This window comes from Haliotis rubra, unplaced genomic scaffold (assembly GCF_003918875.1).
Source record: "Haliotis rubra isolate DU_JTF1 unplaced genomic scaffold, ASM391887v1 Scf887, whole genome shotgun sequence".
NCBI lineage: Eukaryota > Metazoa > Mollusca > Gastropoda > Lepetellida > Haliotidae > Haliotis > Haliotis rubra.
In genome coordinates this window covers 320,065-343,413 of record NW_025767620.1, presented here as the reverse complement: position 1 = coordinate 343,413, position 23,349 = coordinate 320,065, and the positions used below count along the sequence as shown (strand labels likewise).

Genomic DNA, 23,349 nt, shown 5'->3' with positions numbered 1-23,349 from the left:
GAGAGAGATGATCCACACATGATATAACAACTGTCATTGTTTGCCTGTACCTGGACTCATCAAACCACACAGCTACATCAGTGATTCAACATCATCATAACATTCCACATTTATTCTGAGTACATATTTCATGATGCAGCTCAACTACATCAGAAAGCAAAAAGATCAAGTAGTACTGCTAGTACTATACAAAAGATAGGTAGTATGATTATTATAATGCTCTTGCATTTCCGGAATGTCAAGTGCAAACTGAGCATCGACGCTTTCCTGACATTAAAAAATCAAATGTGTACAACAAGAAACGGTCCTGATAAATTCACAGATCACGGTAACTAAGTTACAATAACTTGATGAGCTCACAGATCACGGTAACTAAGTTTCAGGACATTGATTGTTGCTATGTATTCCAAGACTGCTGTAATAAAGAAATCATGTTTGTATTGACAAGCATAGGATAACACGTGAGTAATGTACTTATATAGCAGTAAGTCTGAAGTAAAACAATTTCTAAGCTAGACACACATCACTGTCTATATTAAAATTTATATCTACTGCAGGTTCCAGTAAGGGTGGTCAAAGAATGTCATACAATTTCACTGTGAATTTAAAGGAGAAGTAAGGCATGATGGTCTATCCACCAGTGATGTCGACATCGCAACACACATGAACACAACCAGCAGTTGTAATAATATAAAATCATCCAAGGATATCAATATCTGTCAATTGTAAGATGCAAATATACACACAATGTCATGTACGTCCAGGGCAAAAAGTGATGGTGTTATACTAGGTCCAGGACGTCCATGGCAAAAAGTAATAGTGTTACACAAAGTCCAGGATATCATGGTGGAGGTGATGGTGTTACACAAAGTCCAGGATATCATGGTCAAGGTGATGGTGTTACACAAAGTCCAGGATATCATGGTGGAGGTGATGATGTTACACAAAGTCCAGGATATCCAGGGCAAAGATGATGGTGTTGATCAGGAGCACAAGTAGCCCAGCATATCCGAAGACACCTCGGGTCCTCTTTGCTGGATCTGTTAAAAGAAAGTGGAAATATTTTTTCCTTTGTAAACACTTGACAATGATGACAACACTGTCCACTTCATTCAGTCAAACAGAAAGGTCAAGTTAAGGTCTCAGTGAAACAGATCCTTGGTTGATATCAACAGTGTTCACTCGACATCACAGGGTGCTACCTACATCACAGGGTGCTACCTACATCACAGGGTGCTCCCTACATCACAGGGTGCTACCTACATCACAGGGTGCTACCTACAAACAGAGTACTATCACAGGGTGCTACCTACATCACAGGGTACTATCACAGGGTGCTACCTACATCACAGGGTGCTACCTTCATCACATTGTGCTACCTTCATCACAGGGTGCTACCTACATCACAGGGTGCTACCTACATCAGAGGGTGCTCCCTACATCACAGGGTGCTACCTACATCACAGGGTGCTACCTACATCACAGGGTGCTACCTACATCACAGGGTGCTACCTACATCACAGGGTGCTACCTACATCACAGGGTGCTACCTACATCACAGGGTGCTACCTACATCACAGGGTGCTACCTACATCACAGGGTGCTACCTACATCACAGGGTGCTACCTACATCACAGGGTGCTACCTACATCACAGGGTGCTACCTACATCACAGGGTGCTACCTACATCACAGGGTGCTACCTACATCACAGGGTGCTACCTACATCACAGGGTGCTACCTTCATCACAGGGTGCTACCTACATCACAGGGTGCTACCTACATCACAGGGGTGCTACCTACATCACAGGGTGCTACCTATCACAGGGTGCTACCTACAACACAGGGTGCTACCTACATCACAGGGTACTATCACAGGGTGCTACCTACATCACAGGGTGCTACCTACATCACATTGTGCTACCTGCATCACAGGGTGCTACCTGCATCACAGGGTGCTACCTACATCACAGGGTGCTACCTTCATCACAGGGTGCTACCTGCATCACAGGGTGCTACCTACATCACAGGGTGCTACCTACATCACAGAGTGCTACCTTCATCACATTGTGCTACCTACATCACAGGGTGCTACCTACATCACAAGGTGCTACCTACATCACAGGGTGCTCCCTACATCACAGGGTGCTACCTACATCACAAGGTGCTCCCTACATCACAGGGTGCTCCCTACATCACAGGGTGCTCCCTACATCACAGGGTGCTACCTACATCACAGGGTGCTACCTTCATCACATTGTGCTACCTACATCACAGGGTGCTACCTACATCACAAGGTGCTACCTGCATCACAAGGTGCTACCTACATCACAGGGTGCTACCTTCATCACAGTGTGCTACCTACATCACAGGGTGCTACCTAGATCACAAGGTGCTACCTACATCACAGGGTGCTACCTACATCACAGGGTGCTACCTACATCACAAGGTGCTACCTACATCACAGGATGCTACCTACATCACAGGGTGCTACCTACATCAAAGTGCTCTCTTCATTCCTTCAACTCACCTCCAGTGTAATATCCCTGTGCATACACGACACGACTGATGATCCACACAACTCCACACAGGGCACTAACTTTCTGAAGTACAGAAGATATAGTTGTCAACATATTGGTCATGTATTCCTCCGTCTTGTTTAATCACCTATTGTTGAGTTGATGTACAGTAACGAGCAGAAAAATTGCGACTTTTCACAGGCGTAGTTTCAAAATTTATTTACTGATAAATTCAGTTATATTTTTCATACATCCACTCTGGATACTGAAGTTTACATTTACACTGCTGAATACAGCGTCCCATGCTGTCAATCAAATTGTCTATGTAGTCCTGGGGTAGGCCTACCCATATTTGACTGATGAGATTAGACCACTCAACGACACTCTTCGGTTCCAACTTTTTTAATTTGTCCTTCATAATCTGCCACACATTTTCAATTGGGTTCAGGTCTGGTGATGCCTCTGGAAATTTCTGTAAGGTCACGTGACTCGTTTCAAACCAGTTACAGGTGTGTCTTGACTTGTGTACAGGTGCATCGTCCTGTAAAAGTTTGAAAGGTATTCCACCCTGTCCTATATGGGATTCCACTATGCCTTCTTGTATAAGTTGCCAGTACTTGCATGAATTCATCCTTCCTGTAATAGTTAGCAGCGGCGTTACCCCGAGTTTGCCTATACCACCCCAAACCATGACACTGAGTGAGAACTTCGGAACCATTTTGCAGCTACGTCCACCTCTTGACCACCTCTCTCTTGTGATCCTATAAAACTGAAACTTTGATTCGTCCGTAAAAATCACATGTGAAAAGTCTGTACCCTGCATTTCCCTGCACCACTCGAGCCTTTTCTCCATATGTGCTGTTGTCATCAATGGAACTTTCTTCGACACTTTCGCTTGACATATCCAGATTGCTTTAAAGATCTTCTGATTGTCCATTCTGATACCTTAGGGGTTCCTTGACTTGGCGCTTTCGGCGGCAAGCTGTTTTGCAGACCAGTTTGGAGTACGCCGCCGCGAGACGCGCGATACGTCATCTGTCATTTGCCCCAAGAGTAGCACGACGTCCCAATCCAGCCTGTCGCTCTGTCCCTAACCCTCCTTCAAATTTCGGTAAACAGAGGCCCGATGCAGTCCCGTCAGTTTCACAAGTCTAGTTACGGATGTAATACCTGCTTCATAATATGCCAAGAGTCGATTTCTGTTGTTTTGTAACGTCATGGCAAAGCTTCGGTATCGTCTGCTAGCAATGAGGTCACGTGATCAAGCCATCCCTGGACACAAGGGAGATAATTCCATACCAACGAGGCAAGATACTGGCGGCTAGAAACAAAGTATTTCGGCTTTTTTGATAGTATGATCAAGTATACAGAATAGAGTTTTTTGTCACATTTTTTCTGCTCGTTACAAAACATATTTTTTATGGATATTACAACCTTATCATCACTGATCAAACTACTGATCCTTCTCAGTGGTCAAACTACTGGTTATAGCACTAACCATTATCACTGCTAATCATTTTCAATGATCATAGTCGTCCTGGCTACTGCAAATCGTCAATGGTCTTGCTACTGGTCATACTACTACCACTGGTCATACTACTACCACTGGTCATACTACTACCACTGGTCATACTACTACCACTGGTCATACTACCACTGGTCATTCTACTACCATACTATTATCACTAGTCATACTACTACCACTGGTCATACTACTACCATACTATAATCACTGGTCATACTACTACCATACTATTATCACTGGTCATACTACTACCACTGGTCATACTACTATCACTAATCATACTACTATCACTTGTCATACTACTACCACTGGTCAAAATACTACCACTGGTCAGAATACTACCACTGGTCGTACTACTATCATACTGCTACCACTGGTCATACTACTACCACTGGTCATACTACTACCATACTATTATCACTGGTCATACTACTACCAGACTATTATCACTGGTCATACTACTACCACTGGTCATACTACTATCACTAATCGTTCTACTATCACTTGTCATACTACTACCACTGGTCAGAATACTACCACTGGTCATACTACTATCATACTGCTACCACTGGTCATAGTACTACCACTGGTCATACTACTATTATACTACTACCACTGGTCATACTACTACCACTGGTCATTCTACTACCATTGGTCATATAACTACCACTGGTCATTCTACTACCACTGGTCATATAACTACCACTGGTCATTCTACTACCATTGGTCATATAACTACCACTGGTCATACTACTATTATACTACTATCACTGGTCATACTAATATCACTGGTCATACTACTATCACTGGTCATACTACTACTACTGGTACTGCTACCAATTATTATCAATGGTCAAAGCGGTAATCATCATAAATGGTCAAGCTACTAACCATACCACCGATTGTAAGACGAGTCATAATGACTGTACTAATGAATGATTGTGCGACTAGTTATATCACTGGTCAAACAAATGATTGTAAGACGAGTCATAATGACTGATTATACTACTGACTGTACGACTAGTCATATCACTAATTATACTCCTGACTGTACGACTGGTCATATCAGTAATTATACTACTGACTGTACGACTAGTCATATCACTGATTATACCACGGACTGTATCACTAGTCATATCACTGATCATACTACTGATTGTACGACTAGTCACATCACTGGTCAAACTAATGATTGTATGACTAGTCACTGATTACACCACTGATTGTATGACTAGTCATATCACTGATTATACTACTGACTGTACGACTAGTCATATCACTGATTATACTACTAATTGTACAACTGGTCATATCACTGATTATACTACTGACTGTATGACTATTCATAACACCAATTATACTACTGATTGTATGACTAGTCATATCACTGATTATACCACTGATTGTATGACTAGTCATATCACTAATTATACTACTGACTGTACGACTAGTCATATCACTGATTATACCACTGACTGTATGACTACTCATATCACTGATCATACTACTGATTGTACGACTAGTCATATCACTGTACATACTGCTGATTGTACGACTAGTCATAACACCGATTATACTACTGATTGTATGACTTGTCATATCACTGATTATACTACTGATTGTATGACTAGTCATATCACTGATTATACTACTGACTGTACGACTAGTCATATCACTGATTATACTACTGATTGTATGACTAGTCATATCACTGATTATACTACTGATTGTATGACTAGTCATATCACTGATAATACTACTGACTGTACGACTAGTCATATCACTGATTATACTACTGACTGTATGACTAGTCATATCACTGATCATACTACTGATTTAACGACTATTCATAACACCGATTATACTACTGATTGTATGACTAGTCACTGATTATACCACTGATTGTATGACTAGTCATATCACTGATTATACTACTGACTGTACGACTAGTCATATCACTGATTATACTACTAATTGTACAACTGGTCATATCACTGATTATACTACTGATTGTATGACTAGTCATATCACTGATTATACTACTGATTGTATGACTAGTCATATCACTGATTATACTACTGATTGTATGACTAGTCATATCACTGATCATACTACTGATTGTACGACTGGTCATATCACTGTCTATACTACTGATTGTACGACTAGTCATATAACTGATTATACTACTGACTATACAACTGGTCATATCACTGATCATACGACTGATTGTAGGACTGGTCATATCACTGATCATACTGCCCGATTGTACGACTAGTCATATCACTGATCATAAGACTGATTGTACGACTAGTCATATCACTGATCATACTACTGATTGTACAACTAGTCATATCACTGATCATACGACTGATTGTAGGACTGGTCATATCACTGATCATACTGCCCGATTGTACGACTAGTCATATCACTGATCATAAGACTGATTGTATGACTAGTCATATCACTGATCATACTACTGATTGTACAACTAGTCATATCACTGATCATACGACTGATTGTAGGACTGGTCATTTCACTGATCATACTGCCCGATTGTACGACTAGTCATATCACTGATCATAAGACTGATTGTATGCGACTAGTCATATCACTGATCATACTACTGATTGTACAACTAGTCATATCACTGATCATACTACGACTGATTGTAGGACTGGTCATATCACTGATCATACTGCCCGATTAATGCGACTAGTCATATCACTGATCATAAGACTGATTGTACGACTAGTCATATCACTGATCATACTACTGATTGTACAACTAGTCATATCACTGATCATACGACTGATTGTAGGACTGGTCATATCACTGATCATACTGCCCGATTGTACGACTAGTCATATCACTGATCATAAGACTGATTGTACGACTAGTCATATCACTGATCACACTACTGATTGTACAACTAGTCATATCACTGATCATACGACTGATTGTAGGACTGGTCATATCACTGATCATACTGCCCGATTGTACGACTAGTCATATCACTGATCATAAGACTGATTGTACGACTAGTCATATCACTGATTATACTACTGATTGTACAACTAGTCATATCACTGATCATACTACTGATTGTACGACTAGTCATATCACTGATCAAACTACAGTTTGTATGTATCCTTTTCACTTGTTCATACTTACTGGAAATTCAAGTCCCCCAAAAATTAATAGTACCAAAGTCACAGGATACACCTCAAGCCTGAAACAAAACCATCTTGTGATAAGTGCCTTCAGTTACAACCTTGTGCCCCATACACTCTGTTTTGTCTGTAAGTAACAACCATATACCAAAATCACACAGTCTTGGTTGCATGTTAGAATCTTGTGCACCAAAAAATATAGTCTTGTGTTAATCTTACAACCTTATGCCCTAAACACAATGTCTTCAACATCAAGAGTTAACACTGTCTAGTTTGTATGTCACAGTCAAGAGTTAAGACTGTCTAGTTTGTATGTCACAGTCAAGAGTTAACACTGTCTAGTCTGTATGTCAGTCAAGAGTTAAGACTGTCTAGTTTGTATGTCACAGTCAAGAGTTAAGACTGTCTACAGTCAAGACTGTCTAGTCTGTATGTCACAGTCAAGAGCTAACACTATCTAGTCTGTATGTCACAGTCAAGAGTTAAGACTGTCTAGTTTGTATGTCAGTCAAGAGGTAACACTGTCTAGTCTGTATGTCACAGTCAAGAGTGAACACTGTCTAGTCTGTATGTCACAGTCAAGAGGTAACACTGTCTAGTCTATGTGTCACAGTCAAGAGTTAACACTGTCTAGTCTGTATGTCACAGTCAAGAGTTAACACTGTCTAGTCCCTATGTCGATGTCACTTAGTCATATCAAGAGTTAACACTGTCTAGTCGGTATGTCAGTCAAGAGTGAACACTGTCTAGTCTGTATGTCACAGTCAAGAGATAACACTGTCTAGTCTGTATGTCGCATTTATTAGTCATGTCAAGAATTAACACTGTCTAGTCTGTATGTCACAGTCATATCAAGAGTTAACACTGTCTAGCCTGTATGTCAGTCAAGAGTGAACACTGTCTAGTCTGTATGTCACAGTCAAGAGTTAACACTGTCTAGTCTGTATGTCACAGTCAAGAGTTAACACTGTCTAGTCCGCATGTCGCATTTATTAGTCATGTCAAGAATTAACACTGTCTAGTCTGTATGTCACAGTCATATCAAGAGTTAACAGAGCTCTTACCTATATGTCACAGTTATGTCAAGAGTTAACATTGTCCAGTCTATTTGTCGCAGTCAAGAGTTAACATTGTCTAGTCTGTATGTCGCAGTCAAGACAAGAGTTAACACTGTCTAGTTTGTATGTTGCAGTCAAGACAAGAGTTAACACTGTCTAGTTTGTATGCCACAGTCATGTTACAGGGCTCGATTTAGTGCTTTGTTACTTGCACTGGTGCAACCCAATATTACAAAGTGCGACCTATCTATTAGTCTAACTTGCACCAGGTGCAAGTCAATTTTGAGAAATAAATCAACGATAAATCTAACATTATAAACAGAATTGTGTCAGCTCCTTTTTCTTCTAAACGTTGAATAGCTATGGCTATGGCTAGCTCTCGGCTATGACAGCTCTTGTAGACAGAAATCAAATGAAGTAGTTGACAAATTTGGTAAACAAAACTCGGAAACTAAGAAACCTGCCAATAAGAACCCGAGTGATTCCACTGACATTGCCGATGTGTGTGGCATTTTGAGGCCGGGTGATAAAACTACAGATGATGATTGAAACATAAATTAGAGACATACATAAATCTAGCCACAAGCAATGCTAAAAAAATTCATACTTACAATTTTAAAGCGGAATGGGAAAAAAAACAGGGATTGGTTGCATTATGATGAGATTGTACACATCTAAATAATTCAATAGCATATTTCTTTCATTACATATTGCAATAAAAGCAGTGCAACTGGAATTTCGTTGGTGCAACTAGGTTTTTATCATAGGTTGCACCTGCAGCTGGTGCAAGTAGATTAACATTTCTTAAATCGAGCACTGTGTTAAGAGTTAACACTGTCTAGTCTGTATGTTGCAGTCATGTCAAGAGTTAACACTGTCTAGTCTGTATGTCGCAGTCATGTCAAGAGTTAACAGAGGTCTTGCCTGTATGTTGCAGTCGTTTGATCAATCAACATTCTCTTATGTGTAATGTTGTGATCTTTTGAGTTATCTAGTCCTCTGTTTTTGTTTTCAGTGCAACATGAGGAAGATATTGTATTAGCCTTATGTATAAAGATCTACATTAATTGAACCTAACATTCACATTCAGTTAAATTGTACCTACATCAGCTTCAGTTGTGGAGCTGAATATAAGCTGCTGAGCAGGTCATACTAAAACAATTCTTTATGTTCAACAACAACTCATATCAGGGAAAGAAACCTTTCAAAATTTCCTACTACACCACAGGACCAGTGAGTGGACAATAATTAGTGGTCCTGTCGGTACTTCACTGGTCCAAAATAACATTCGTAGATTTACTATCAATACAAAATTCACTGGCCACTAGGACCATTGCAAACTTAGTATTTAGTGGTCCTGATGAATTTTTACTAGCCAGGGACCACAGGACCAGCGTAAATTTTGCACAATGCATATCATGATTAATTTACAGACACTTGGCATGGAGTGTTACATACGTGTTTTGATGAGCTCTCTGAATACAGTTGAACATTTGGCCATCACCGAACGTGTCCGTGCAGTACATGAGGGGATACTGAAAATCAATTGACATGGACAGATGAGTTGACCACTGGTAAATTGACATGGACAGATGAGTTGACCACTGGTAAATTGACATGGACAGATGAGTTGACCACTGGTAAATTGACATGGACAGATGAGTTGACCACTGGTAAATTGACATGGACAGATGAGCTTGACCACTGGTAAATTGACATGGACAGATGAGTTGACCACTGGTAAATTGACATGGACAGATGAGTTGACCACTGGTAAATTGACATGGACAGATGAGTTGACCACTGGTAAATTGACATGGACAGATGAGTTGACCACTGGTAAATTGACATGGACAGATGAGTTGACCACTGGTAAATTGACATGGACAGATGAGTTGACCACTGGTAAATTGACATGGACAGATGAGTTGACCACTGGTAAATTGACATGGACAGATGAGTTGACCACTGGTAAATTGACATGGACAGATGAGTTGACCACTGGTAAATTGACATGGACAGATGAGTTGACCACTGGTAAATTGACATGGACAGATGAGTTGACCACTGGTAAATTGACATGGACAGATGAGTTGACCACTGGTAAATTGACATGGACAGATGAGTTGACCACTGGTAAAATTGACATGGACAGATGGAGTTGACCACTGGTAAATTGACATGGACAGATGAGTTGACCACTGGTAAAATTGACATGGACAGATGAGTTGACCACTGGTAAATTGACATGGACAGATGAGTTGACCACTGGTAAATTGACATGGACAGATGAGTTGACCACTGGTAAATTGACATGGACAGATGAGTTGACCACTGGTAAATTGACATGGACAGATGAGTTGACCACTGAGTAACTGAATTGACATGGACAGATGAGTTGACCACTGGTAAATGACATGGACAGATGGAGTTGACCACTGGTAAATTGACATGGACAGATGAGTTGACCACTGGTAAATTGACATGGACAGATGAGTTGACCACTGAGTAAGTGACATGGACAGATGAGTTGACCACTGGTAGAATTGACATGGACAGATGAGTTGACCACTGGTAAAATTGACATGGACAGATGGAGTTGACCACTGGTAAATTGACATGGACAGATGAGTTGACCACTGGTAAAATTGACATGGACAGATGAGTTGACCACTGGTAAATTGACATGGACAGATGAGTTGACCACTGGTAAATTGACATGGACAGATGGAGTTGACCACTGGTAAATTGACATGGACAGATGGAGTTGACCACTGGTAAATTGACGTGGACAGATAGGTTGACCACTGAGTAAATTGGCGTGGACAGATGAGTTGACCACTGGTAAATTGGCGTGGACAGATGAGTTGACCACTGGTAAATTGGCGTGGACAGATGAGTTGACCACTGGTAAATTGGCGTGGACAGATGAAGGTTGACCACTGGTAAAATTGGCGTGGACAGATGAGTTGACCACTGGTAAAATTGGCGTGGACAGATGAGTTGACCACTGGTAAATTGACATGGACAGATGGAAGTTGACCACTGGTAAATTGACATGGACAGATGAGTTGACCACTGGTAAATTGACATGGACAGATAGGTTGACCAGATGGTAGTTGACCACTGGTAAATTGACATGGACAGATGAGAGTTGACCACTGAGTAAATTGACATGGACAGATGAGTTGACCACTGGTAAATTGACATGGACAGATGAGTTGACCACTGGTAAAATTGACATGGACAGATGAGTTGACCACTGGTAAATTGACATGGACAGATGAGTTGACCACTAGTAAATTGACATGGACAGATGGAGTTGACCACTGGTAACAAGAATTGACATGGACAGATGGAGTTGACCACTGGTAGAATTGACATGGACAGATGAGGTTGACCACTGAAGTAAATTGACATGGACAGATGGAGTTGACCACTGGTAAAATTGACATGGACAGATGAGGTTGACCACTGAGTAAATTGACATGGACAGATGGAGTTGACCACTGGTAAATTGACATGGACAGATGAGTTGACCACTGGTAAATTGACATGGACAGATGAGTTGACCACTGGTAAATTGACATGGACAGATAGGAGTTGACCACTGAGTAAATTGACATGGACAGATGAGTTGACCACTGGTAAATTGACATGGACAGATGAGTTGACCACTGGTAAATTGACATGGACAGATGGAGTTGACCACTGAGTAAAATTGACATGGACAGATGAGTTGACCACTAGTAAGTAGAAATTGACATGGACAGATGAGGTTGACCACTGGTAAATTGACATGGACAGATGAGTTGACCACTGAGTAAATTGTGACATGGACAGATGAGTTGACCACTGGTAAATTGACATGGACAGATAGAGTTGACCACTGGTAAAATTGACATGGACAGATGAGTTGACCACTGGTAAATTGACATGGACAGATGAGTTGACCACTGGTAAATTGACATGGACAGATGAGTTGACCACTGGTAAATTGACATGGACAGATGAGTTGACCACTGGTAAATTGACATGGACAGATGAGTTGACCACTGGTAAATTGACATGGACAGATGAGTTGACCACTGGTAAATTGACATGGACAGATGAGGTTGACCACTGGAGTAAGTAAATTGACATGGACAGATGAGTTGACCACTGGTAAATTGACATGGACAGATGAGTTGACCACTGGTAAATTGACATGGACAGATGAGTTGACCACTGGTAAATTGACATGGACAGATGAGTTGACCACTGGTAAATTGACATGGACAGATGGAAGTTGACCACTGGTAGAATTGACATGGACAGATGAGTTGACCACTGAGTAAATTGACATGGACAGATGGAGTTGACCACTGGTAAAATTGACATGGACAGATGAGTTGACCACTGGTAAATTGACATGGACAGATGGAGTTGACCACTGGTAAATTGACATGGACAGATGAGTTGACCACTGGTAAATTGACATGGACAGATAGAGTTGACCACTGGTAAATTGACATGGACAGATGGAGTTGACCACTGGTAAAATTGACATGGACAGATGAGTTGACCACTGGTAAATTGACATGGACAGATGGAGTTGACCACTGGTAAATTGACATGGACAGATGGAGTTGACCACTGGTAAATTGACATGGACAGATGAGTTGACCACTGAGTAAATTGACATGGACAGATGGAGTTGACCACTGGTAGAATTGACATGGACAGATGGAGTTGACCACTGGTAAATTGACATGGACAGATGAGTTGACCACTGGTAAATTGACATGGACAGATGAGTTGACCACTGGTAAATTGACATGGACAGAGATGAGTTGACCACTGAGTAAAATTGACATGGACAGATAAGAGTTGACCACTGAGTAAATTGTGACATGGACAGATGGAAGTTGACCACTGGTAAATTGACATGGACAGATGGGAGTTGACCACTGGTAGAATTGACATGGACAGATGGAGTTGACCACTGAGTAGAATTGACATGGACAGATGAGTTGACCACTGGTAAATTGACATGGACAGATGAGTTGACCACTGAGTAAATTGACATGGACAGATGGAGTTGACCACTGGTAAATTGACATGGACAGATGGGAGTTGACCACTGGTAAATTGACATGGACAGATGAAGAGTTGACCACTGGTAAAATTGACATGGACAGATGGAGTTGACCACTGGTAAATTGACATGGACAGATGAGTTGACCACTGGTAAATTGACATGGACAGATAGAGTTGACCACTGAGTAGAATTGACATGGACAGATGAGTTGACCACTGGTAGAATTGACATGGACAGATGAGTTGACCACTAGTAGTAAATTGACATGGACAGATGAGTTGACCACTGGTAAATTGACATGGACAGATGGAGTTGACCACTGGTAAAATTGACATGGACAGATAGAGTTGACCACTGGTAAATTGACATGGACAGATGGAGTTGACCACTGAGTAAATTGACATGGACAGATGAGTTGACCACTGGTAAATTGACATGGACAGATGAGTTGACCACTGAAGTAGAAATTGACATGGACAGATGGAGTTGACCACTGGTAAATTGACATGGACAGATGAGTTGACCACTGGTAAATTGACATGGACAGATAGGAGTTGACCACTGAGTAAATTGACATGGACAGATGGAGTTGACCACTGGTAAATTGACATGGACAGATGAGTTGACCACTGGTAAAATTGACATGGACAGATGAGTTGACCACTAGTAAATTGACATGGACAGATAAAGGTTGACCACTGGTAAGATTGACATGGACAGATGAGTTGACCACTGGTAAGAATTGACATGGACAGATAGAGTTGACCACTGAGTAAATTGACATGGACAGATGGAGTTGACCACTGGTAAATTGACATGGACAGATGGAGTTGACCACTGGTAAATTGACATGGACAGATGGAGTTGACCACTGGTAAATTGACATGGACAGATGAGTTGACCACTGAGTAAATTGACATGGACAGATGGAGTTGACCACTGGTAAATTGACATGGACAGATGAGTTGACCACTGGTAAATTGACATGGACAGATGAGTTGACCACTGGTAAAATTGACATGGACAGATGAGTTGACCACTGGTAAATTGACATGGACAGATGAGTTGACCACTGAAGTAAGAAACTGACATGGACAGATAAGAGTTGACCACTGGTAAAAATTGACATGGACAGATGGAAGTTGACCACTGAGAGTAAATTGACATGGACAGATAGAGTTGACCACTGGTAGAATTGACATGGACAGATGAGTTGACCACTGGTAAATTGACATGGACAGATGAGTTGACCACTGGTAGAATTGACATGGACAGATGAGTTGACCACTGGTAAATTGACATGGACAGATGAGTTGACCACTGGTAAATTGGCATGGACAGATGAGTTGACCACTGGTAAATTGACATGGACAGATGAGTTGACCACTGAAGTAGAATTGACATGGACAGATGAGTTGACCACTGGTAGTAAATTGACATGGACAGATGGAGTTGACCACTGGTAAATTGACATGGACAGATGAGTTGTTGACCACTGGTAGAATTGACATGGACAGATGGAGTTGACCACTGGTAAATTGACATGGACAGATGAGTTGACCACTGGTAGAATTGACATGGACAGATGGAGTTGACCACTGGTAAATTGACATGGACAGATGAGAGTGGACCACTGGTAAATTGACATGGACAGATGAGTTGACCACTGGTAAATTGACATGGACAGATGAGTTGACCACTGGTAAAATTGACATGGACAGATGAGGTTGACCACTGGTAAGAATTGACATGGACAGATGAGTTGACCACTGGTAAATTGACATGGACAGATGGAGTTGACCACTGGTAAATTGACATGGACAGATGAGTTGACCACTGGTAAATTGACATGGACAGATGAGTTGACCACTGGTAAATTGACATGGACAGATGAGTTGACCACTGGTAAAATTGACATGGACAGATGAGTTGACCACTGGTAAAATTGACATGGACAGATGAGTTGACCACTGGTAGAATTGACATGGACAGATGAGTTGACCACTGGTAAATTGACATGGACAGATGAGTTGACCACTGGTAAAATTGACATGGACAGATGAGTTGACCACTGGTAAATTGACATGGACAGATGAGTTGACCACTGGTAAATTGACATGGACAGATGAGTTGACCACTGGTAAATTGACATGGACAGATGAGTTGACCACTGGTAAATTGACATGGACAGATGAGTTGACCACTGGTAAATTGACATGGACAGATGAGTTGACCACTGGTAAATTGACATGGACAGATGGAGTTGACCACTGTAAATTGACATGGACAGATGAGTTGACCACTGGACATGACAGATGAGTTGACCACTGAGTAAATTGACATGGACAGATGAGTTGACCACTGAGTAAAATTGACATGGACAGATGAGTTGACCACTGGTAAAATTGACATGGACAGATGAGTTTGACCACTGGTAAATTGACATGGACAGATGAGAGTTGACCACTGGTAAAATTGACATGGACAGATGAGTTGACCACTGGTAAAATTGACATGGACAGATGAGTTGACCACTGGTAAATTGACATGGACAGATGAGTTGACCACTGGTAAATTGACATGGACAGATGAGTTGACCACTGGTAAAATTGACATGGACAGATGAGTTGACCACTGGTAGTAGATTGACATGGACAGATGAGTTGACCACTGGTAAATTGACATGGACAGATGAGTTGACCACTGGTAAATTGACATGGACAGATGAGTTGACCACTAGTAAATTGACATGGACAGATGGAGTTGACCACTGTTAAATTGACATGGACAGATGAGTTGACCACTGGTAAAATTGACATGGACAGATGAGTTGACCACTGGTAAAATTGACATGGACAGATGAGTTGACCACTGGTAAAAATTGACATGGACAGATGGAGTTGACCACTGGTAAATTGACATGGACAGATGAGTTGACCACTGAGTAAATTGACATGGACAGATGAGTTGACCACTGGTAAATTGACATGGACAGATGAGTTGACCACTGGTAAATTGACATGGACAGATGGAGTTGACCACTGGTAAATTGACATGGACAGATGGAGTTGACCACTGGTAAATTGACATGGACAGATGGAGTTGACCACTGGTAAGAATTGACATGGACAGATAGAGTTGACCACTGGTAAGTGACATGGACAGATGAGTTGACCACTGAGTAAATTGACATGGACAGATGAGTTGACCACTGGTAAATTGACATGGACAGATGAGTTGACCACTGGTAAATTGACATGGACAGATGAGTTGACCACTGAGTAAATTGACATGGACAGATGAGTTGACCACTGGTAAATTGACATGGACAGATGAGAGTTGACCACTGAGTAAATTGACATGGACAGATGAGTTGACCACTGGTAAAATTGACATGGACAGATGAGTTGACCACTGGTAAATTGACATGGACAGATGAGTTGACCACTGAGTAAAATTGACATGGACAGATGAGTTGACCACTGGTAAATTGACATGGACAGATGAGTTGACCACTGGTAGAATTGACATGGACAGATGAGTTGACCACTGGTAAAATTGACATGGACAGATGAGTTGACCACTGGTAAATTGACATGGACAGATGAGTTGACCACTGGTAAATTGACATGGACAGATGAGTTGACCACTGGTAGACATGGACAGGGTGGTTGACACTAGAAATTGACATGGACAGATGGAGTTGACCACTGGTAAATTGACATGGACAGATGAGTTGACCACTGGTAAACTGACCAGATGAGTTGACCACTGAGTAGAATTGACATGGACAGATAAGAGTTGACCACTGAGTAAGAAATTGACATGGACAGATAGAGTTGACCACTGGTAAATTGACATGGACAGATGAGTTGACCACTGGTAAATTGAGCATGGACAGATGAGTTGACCACTGGTAGAATTGACATGGACAGATGAGAGGACCACTGTGGTAGAATTGACATGGACAGATGGGTCTGTTGACCACTGGTCAGTGGTGAGAGGGATTACACAAGAATAATAACAATATAAACTCTACAAAACAAAATTATAGCTGAGTGGGTCTGTGTGTGAGGGTGAGGGTCTGTGTGGTGAGGGGGAGGGTCTGTGTGTGAGGGGGAGGGTCTGTGTGGTGAGGGGAGGGAGGGTCTGTGTGGTGAGGGGGAGGGTCTGTGTGGTGAGAGGGGAGGGTCTGTGTGTGGTGAGGGGAGGGTCTGTGGTGGTGAGAGGGGGTCTGTGTGTGGTGAGAGGGGAGGTCTGTGTGGTGAGAGGGGAGAGGGTCTGTGTGGTGAGGAGGGAGGAGTCTGTGTGGTGAGGGGGAGGGTCTGTGTGGTGAGGTGAGGGAGGGTCTGTGTGGTGAGGGAGGGTCTGTGTGGTGAGGGGAGGGTGGTGAGGAGGGAGGAGTGTGTGTGGTGAGGGGGAGGGTCTGTGTGTGTGAGGGGGAGGGTCTGTGTGTGTGGTGAGGGAGGGTCTGTGGTCTGTGTGGTGAGAGGGAGGGTCTGTGTGAGTGAGGGAGGGTCTGTGTGGTGAGAGGAGGTCTGTGTGAGTGAGAGGGAGGGTCTGTGTGTGTGAGGGGGGAGGAGTCTGTGTGGTAAGTGAGAGGAGGGTCTGTGTGTGTGAGAGGGAGGGTCTGTGTGGTGAGGGGGGAGGGTCTGTGTGGTGAGGGGTGGTGAGGGTCTGTGTGGTGAGAGGGAGGGTCTGTGTGGTGAGGGAGGTGTCTGTGTGGTGAGAGGAGGGTCTGTGTGGTGAGGGAGGGTCTGTGTGAGAGGAGGGGAGGAGTCTGTGTGGTGAGGGAGGAGGTCCTGTGTGTGGTGAGAGGGAGGGTCTGTATGTGGTGAGAGGAGGGTCTGTGTGGTGAGAGGGGAGGGTCTGTGTGGTGAGAGGGGAGGGTCTGTGTGGTGAGGGAGGAGTCTGTGTGGTGAGAGAGGAGGGTCTGTGTGAGTGAGGGAGGGTCTGTGTGGTGAGAGGGGAGGGTCTGTGTGTGGTCTGAGGTGAGGGAGGGTCTGTGTGGTGTGAGGGGAGGAGGGAGGGTCTGTGGTGAGGGAGAGGGAGGAGTCTGTGTGGTGAGAGGGAGGAGGGTCTGTGTGGTGAGGGGAGGGTCTGTGTGGTGAGAGGGAGGTCTGGGGAGTGTGTGTGAGAGGGAGGTCTGTGTGGTGAGAGAGGAGGGTCTGTGGTAGAGGGGAGGGTCTGTGGTGAGAGGAGGAGTCTGTGGGAGGAGGGTCTGTGTGGTGAGAGGAGGGTCTGTGTGTGAGGGAGGGTCTGTGTGGTGAGAGGGAGGGTCTTAGAGGTGAGGGTCTTAGTCAGCATATAACTAGACGACTTTGCACAATACCAAGGTGTGCTCGATGTAGGCCTTGGCTGGAATCTGAGTTTATTCATATGAACTAGGGAGGGTCTGTGTGTAAGAGGGGAGGGTCTGTGTGGCGAGAGGGGAGGGTCTGTGTGGTGAGAGGGGAGGGTCTGTGTGGTGAGAGGGGAGGGTCTGTGTGGTGAGAGGGGAGGGTCTGTGTGGTATTTATTTATTATTTATTTAATCGGAGCGACCATGAAACCAATGGTACAGAAAATGTGGGACAGCAACAGTCCTGGCACCAACCCCATCCAATGGCCAGTCCTGCAAGTGTGTCTTGTCAAGGTAAGTTACCCAGACTTTATTCTTAGTTCTTGGATCCATGAAAAAAGCAGTGCAATTAAGATATACTCAATCTTCCAAGGCGCATGGTCAATTGGTTCCTTATGAATTCTGGATCATCGAAGTCGGACAAGCTGCCGACCAGTGGGAACAGTACTGTTTCATTATGAATGTAAAGCTCTGTAAACATTACCGACAATCAACACGAGGACAACCTACAACCACCGACAGGTGTCTCGGGTGAGTGCCCAAACTGAAAGAAACCAACATTCCCACCTGGACTTCATACTTTCGTCTTGCCTTTACAACTTGTAGTCCAAGCCAGTTCAGCAAAACCCATGTAGCCACGATGACTAAAACCACATAGCCAAAATCAGAATGAATCTCTACACTGACACCCATTATAAACAGTTATAATGAACGAAAACTTTCGAGAACTACCAAGCGGATCTTCGGTATTTCCCGATAAGACAAAGGTCAAGGTCTTACTGTTTAATGTAAAACTTGGCTGCGTTTTGTTGATGGATCTACGTGGTTCTATATAATGTTTCAAATGTTAAAAATGCCATCAGTATGATTAAAAGGTCGAAGTATATGTTTTATAGTTGTTCCGAGGGCGTCATTATATTCAGTTAAAGCTGACCCATTGACACGATTATCGTCTTCCATCTAAAACAACAACAAAACATTCCAAGTTTTCTAGTCACCTTACACCAGGCGGGATTTGTGAACCAAAGTGAGTCGAGTATTGTGAAAATAGTTGATAAGGGACATCATATATATGCAAGCTGATTTCATTCATTCGCCTAAATGTCTGCCACCGAAGGTTCACCAAAATGGAAGAATCCGTCTGATGTGATGAAAGTTCGAAATATCAAACGGCGAACTCTAGCTCGTAGAAAAACTATCCACGACCCCACTGAACTGTCGTCTGCATTGCTGAATTCGAGATCAGCTTGTCATCGTCCAGTCAGCAAGAGGAAGAACCCGTTTGGCTGTACGTCAGACCACAACAAGAGGCCGAATCATGGGAATAATCTTAAAGAGGATCCCAAAGAATTCTTTAAGGCGTTAGATGTTGTGAATGAGGTATGTCTAAGACTAAGAGCTCCTCCCCATGTCGTAGATAGATGGCGGTAGAGGAAGAGTGTACTTCAGAACAAATTTATGGTAAACCCTTGTGATGTTATACTCCAAATTCTCTATTTTTGTACCCCAAAGTTATGTCCATAGATAATTATATTTACCTGTCGTATTCACATATCTACATTAGCAAATACTTATTTCATTTAATAAAGCACTTGAAATAATGAATTTGAGCTTATAAAGTTTATATATGGTCAACAAAATAGAACAAACCTAAGGCTTAACATAGGTTAGTATGTTACTATTTGTTAGTCTTCATTTGTCCTGCAGTTGAGCCATACTGAACCACAGAGTCCCAAAAATTAAATATGTTTCACAAGGTTTAAATTATGACATGACACGAGGCACAGCCATTACTATGTGTATTGCATATTATGCAATAAGACACGTCCTACATCACAAAAAGTGTAGTCACACTTTATGTGCACATCCACGAAAAGTCAATTTGATTACATCTCCCTTCATTAGAAAACTGCAAGAGGCATTATTGTAGTCTATATATACACAGAGTTTATATTATTTGGAACTTGAATTACCAAATTCACATAAACTCAATTATATATTCATTATTAAGTTCAATTCATTATTATATCCAATTCTTACAATCCAAATTTCTTCAAAGTCCATGAACATATATGAGTCATTCTCAAAATTCATGCATATTTCATGTAGGCAAAAAATGTACATTTTTATCCGGTGTCCAAAATTATGAAACAAATCATCAGAGTTGGTCTGTCGATTTCATGTGAGTGTGCAAAATTTGGTTTTGTTGCATTTATTCGGATTTTGTGTTAGTAATTCATCGGTCACAAATGAAGTCAAACGGATTGTAGGTGTTGTTTGGCTTCACAAAATTAATTGGTTTCAGCGGCAGCCACCATGACATGCAAAAATCTCAGATATCATTTTGTTCACACCTTTTCTGCGATAAAATTCAGAAAAATGATTGTTTTGTGTCCGTGTTTGACAGTCATGACAAACCACGCCAAGCATGTAGCTGTGGCATCATTAATTATGATATGTTTAAAAATGCCTTTTGAAAAACATGAAAAAGACAAAAAAACAACAACTTGCACATCAGCCACTGGAGTTGTGACACATGAAAATTGGGTGGTTTTGGGGTTTTAAAATAAATATAAAAGTATTTTTTTCCAAAGTTTGTTACTGTAAAGTGTAGAATAAATTGAGATAAATTAGTTACCATAAAAAATTTATTGATTTTGACTTAAGTTTGTCGGGTACAATCATATAACATAAATATGCACAAATATTGAGAATGACTCATATTTTCTTTAAATTTTAACAGTGCATGAAAATGAATTTGCAGACTTAGAAGATAAACTCTTTAACTTCTTCAAACTTTGAAAGAAATAATGAAATATGCTTTCTAGCAATTAACACAGTTCAACTTGTTTAATCTGAAATTCAACATTTACACATATCATCTTTCTTTTCATGGAGCACTTTCCACCATAGTTCTCAATATCACCCTCAGTATCATTCTGGCATGTTGATTTTCTGTCAGGAACTAGTAGTTTGGTTACAGACAGTGTCTGTAGTCTCAGATTCATTATCTGTATCAGACAGTTCACAGTCTCTTCACAGTTTTAACTTAGCTGAGCTGTTGGATTCGCAGTAGTTGTACGCAGATGGTGGCAAAGTCGTCAATACTGTCTTGCATCTGATGTCGTTACATTGTAGGACTGATGAATCATCAACTGATTTGACAACTCCAGGTTTCCATGACTGCTTTTCTTGAATCCTGACGTGTTGCCCGGGAGTCAAGGGAGGTAACTCTCTACTACCGCTGTCGTAGTAGTACTTTTGCTGGTCCTAACATGCTTTCAGATGATTCTGTAGCTGTTTCTGGTCCTGTATCTGAGGTTTCAGCAAAGCATGGGACACAGGTAATCGACTCTTCGGGCACCTATTCATTAACATTTGATCTGGAGATAGGTTGACCATGTCAACTGGTGTGTTTCTGTACTGTCTGAACTGTCTGCACAGCTTGTCCGTTTGATTGTAGGTATGCCGGACTTAATGTTGTGTGTTCGAGGTCCCATTATAGACCAAAGTTACAAAACTCTGCACTCGCAAACTGTGGTTCGTTATCCGTGATGGGCAAATATAGATGTTGCTGCTGTGATTGTCGTTTTACTGGATAGGTCAGACAATTTCACAATTTCAGGGTACTTTGAGAAATAGTCTACACACTACAGATAGTCAGTGTTCTTGTACATAAACATGTCGGCTGCGACTTTGGCCCACAGTCTATCAGGAATTTCATGGCTTTTCAATGCTTGTTTCAGATTACATCGTGATACAAATTCTTCAGTTTGAACAGTCATTCCTAGCCAGAAGATTACATCTTTGGCTCTGAGTATGCCCTTAGTCACACGAAATGAGCATCATGAATTCCGTTTAACATCTCTGTTTGAAGTGTTGTAGGAACTACAACTTTGTGGGCTTTGAAGATGAGGTCGTCAACAACTGTTAGTTCATCACGAATATTCAAGTAGTCTCTCGCACTTGTGGAACATCATTTCTGTTTTCTGGCCATCCGCACAGAATCACAGATTTCAGCTGTTGTAGATGTGAGTCATTTGATGTGGCAATCTGGAATGCTACAGTACATCCAGGTACTGTGGTACTGGAGTCTCTGTCACCCTTTGTTTCAAATTCGTGTTCCCTGCCTTTCTTCCCAGTGCCATGCAATGTCTTTTGGCAATAACTCTCGTAGAGCTGCAGTTTCACTGGAGAGATTTGGTATGAACTTTCCCAGATACTGTATCATACCGAGGAATTTCATCAGATCTGTTTTGTTTTCAGGCTCCAGCATTTCTCGAATAGCTTCCACATTTTCAGGATCTGGCTTCAGTCCCAGAAGATGCCCTACATATGCAACCTCCGTCATTCTCAGCTTGCATTTTTTTACATTGAATTTCAGACCACTTGACTGTATCAGGGCTCCAGATAAGGGCCGTATCAGCGTATGTACGGATAAAAAATATGCAAGATACGGTAGGAAATAATATAAACAACGTAGCAGATACGCACCACAGCAATGGTGTACGGTCTTAGAATCATTTACAGACATATTTATCTGAAAAAGTATTGTATTATTGTTTATTGACCTGTTTACACAAGAGTAGCAAAATTGTGGTGCATATACGAAACGAAACACAAGATTACTGATACACCATTAACTCCCAGTCAGTAC

General features: G+C 41.9%; 2 protein-coding genes across 2 annotated transcripts in view; one reads left to right on the top strand and one right to left on the bottom strand.

The window, feature by feature from the left end:
- Positions 1 to 97: 97 nt before the first annotated feature.
- LOC124263507 (microsomal glutathione S-transferase 3-like) lies at positions 98 to 19,466 on the bottom strand. The gene is made up of 5 exons (XM_046698167.1): positions 19,260 to 19,466; positions 9,730 to 9,806; positions 7,215 to 7,272; positions 2,530 to 2,602; positions 98 to 1,040 (listed from the first exon to the last, which is right to left on the bottom strand). Exons 1-5 carry the CDS (start codon positions 19,383 to 19,385, stop codon positions 940 to 942), a joined length of 435 nt encoding a protein of 144 aa, XP_046554123.1. The 5' UTR covers positions 19,386 to 19,466; the 3' UTR covers positions 98 to 939.
- Positions 19,467 to 19,696: 230 nt separating this feature from the next.
- LOC124263513 (protein downstream neighbor of son homolog) overlaps positions 19,697 to 23,349 on the top strand; it is a 29,592-nt gene continuing 25,939 nt past the window's right edge. Inside the window, 1 exon segment of the mRNA XM_046698174.1 lies at positions 19,697 to 20,072. Within this exon segment, the coding sequence (XP_046554130.1) occupies positions 19,794 to 20,072 (279 nt within the window). The 5' untranslated portion in view covers positions 19,697 to 19,793.

What these genes read in the sequence shown, in the direction of transcription:
- LOC124263507 (XM_046698167.1), bottom strand. Translation starts at nt 19,385, where the DNA reads ATGGGTGTCAGTGTAGAGATTCATTCTGATTTTGGCTATGTGGTTTTA. An exon ending in GACGAAAGTATGAAGTCCAG is followed by an intron (nt 9,807 to 19,259) that starts GTGGGAATGTTG and finishes ATTGATTTTCAG; the next exon opens with TATCCCCTCATGTACTGCAC. An exon ending in ACAGGGATATTACACTGGAG is followed by an intron (nt 1,041 to 2,529) that starts GTGAGTTGAAGG and finishes TTCTTTTAACAG; the next exon opens with ATCCAGCAAAGAGGACCCGA.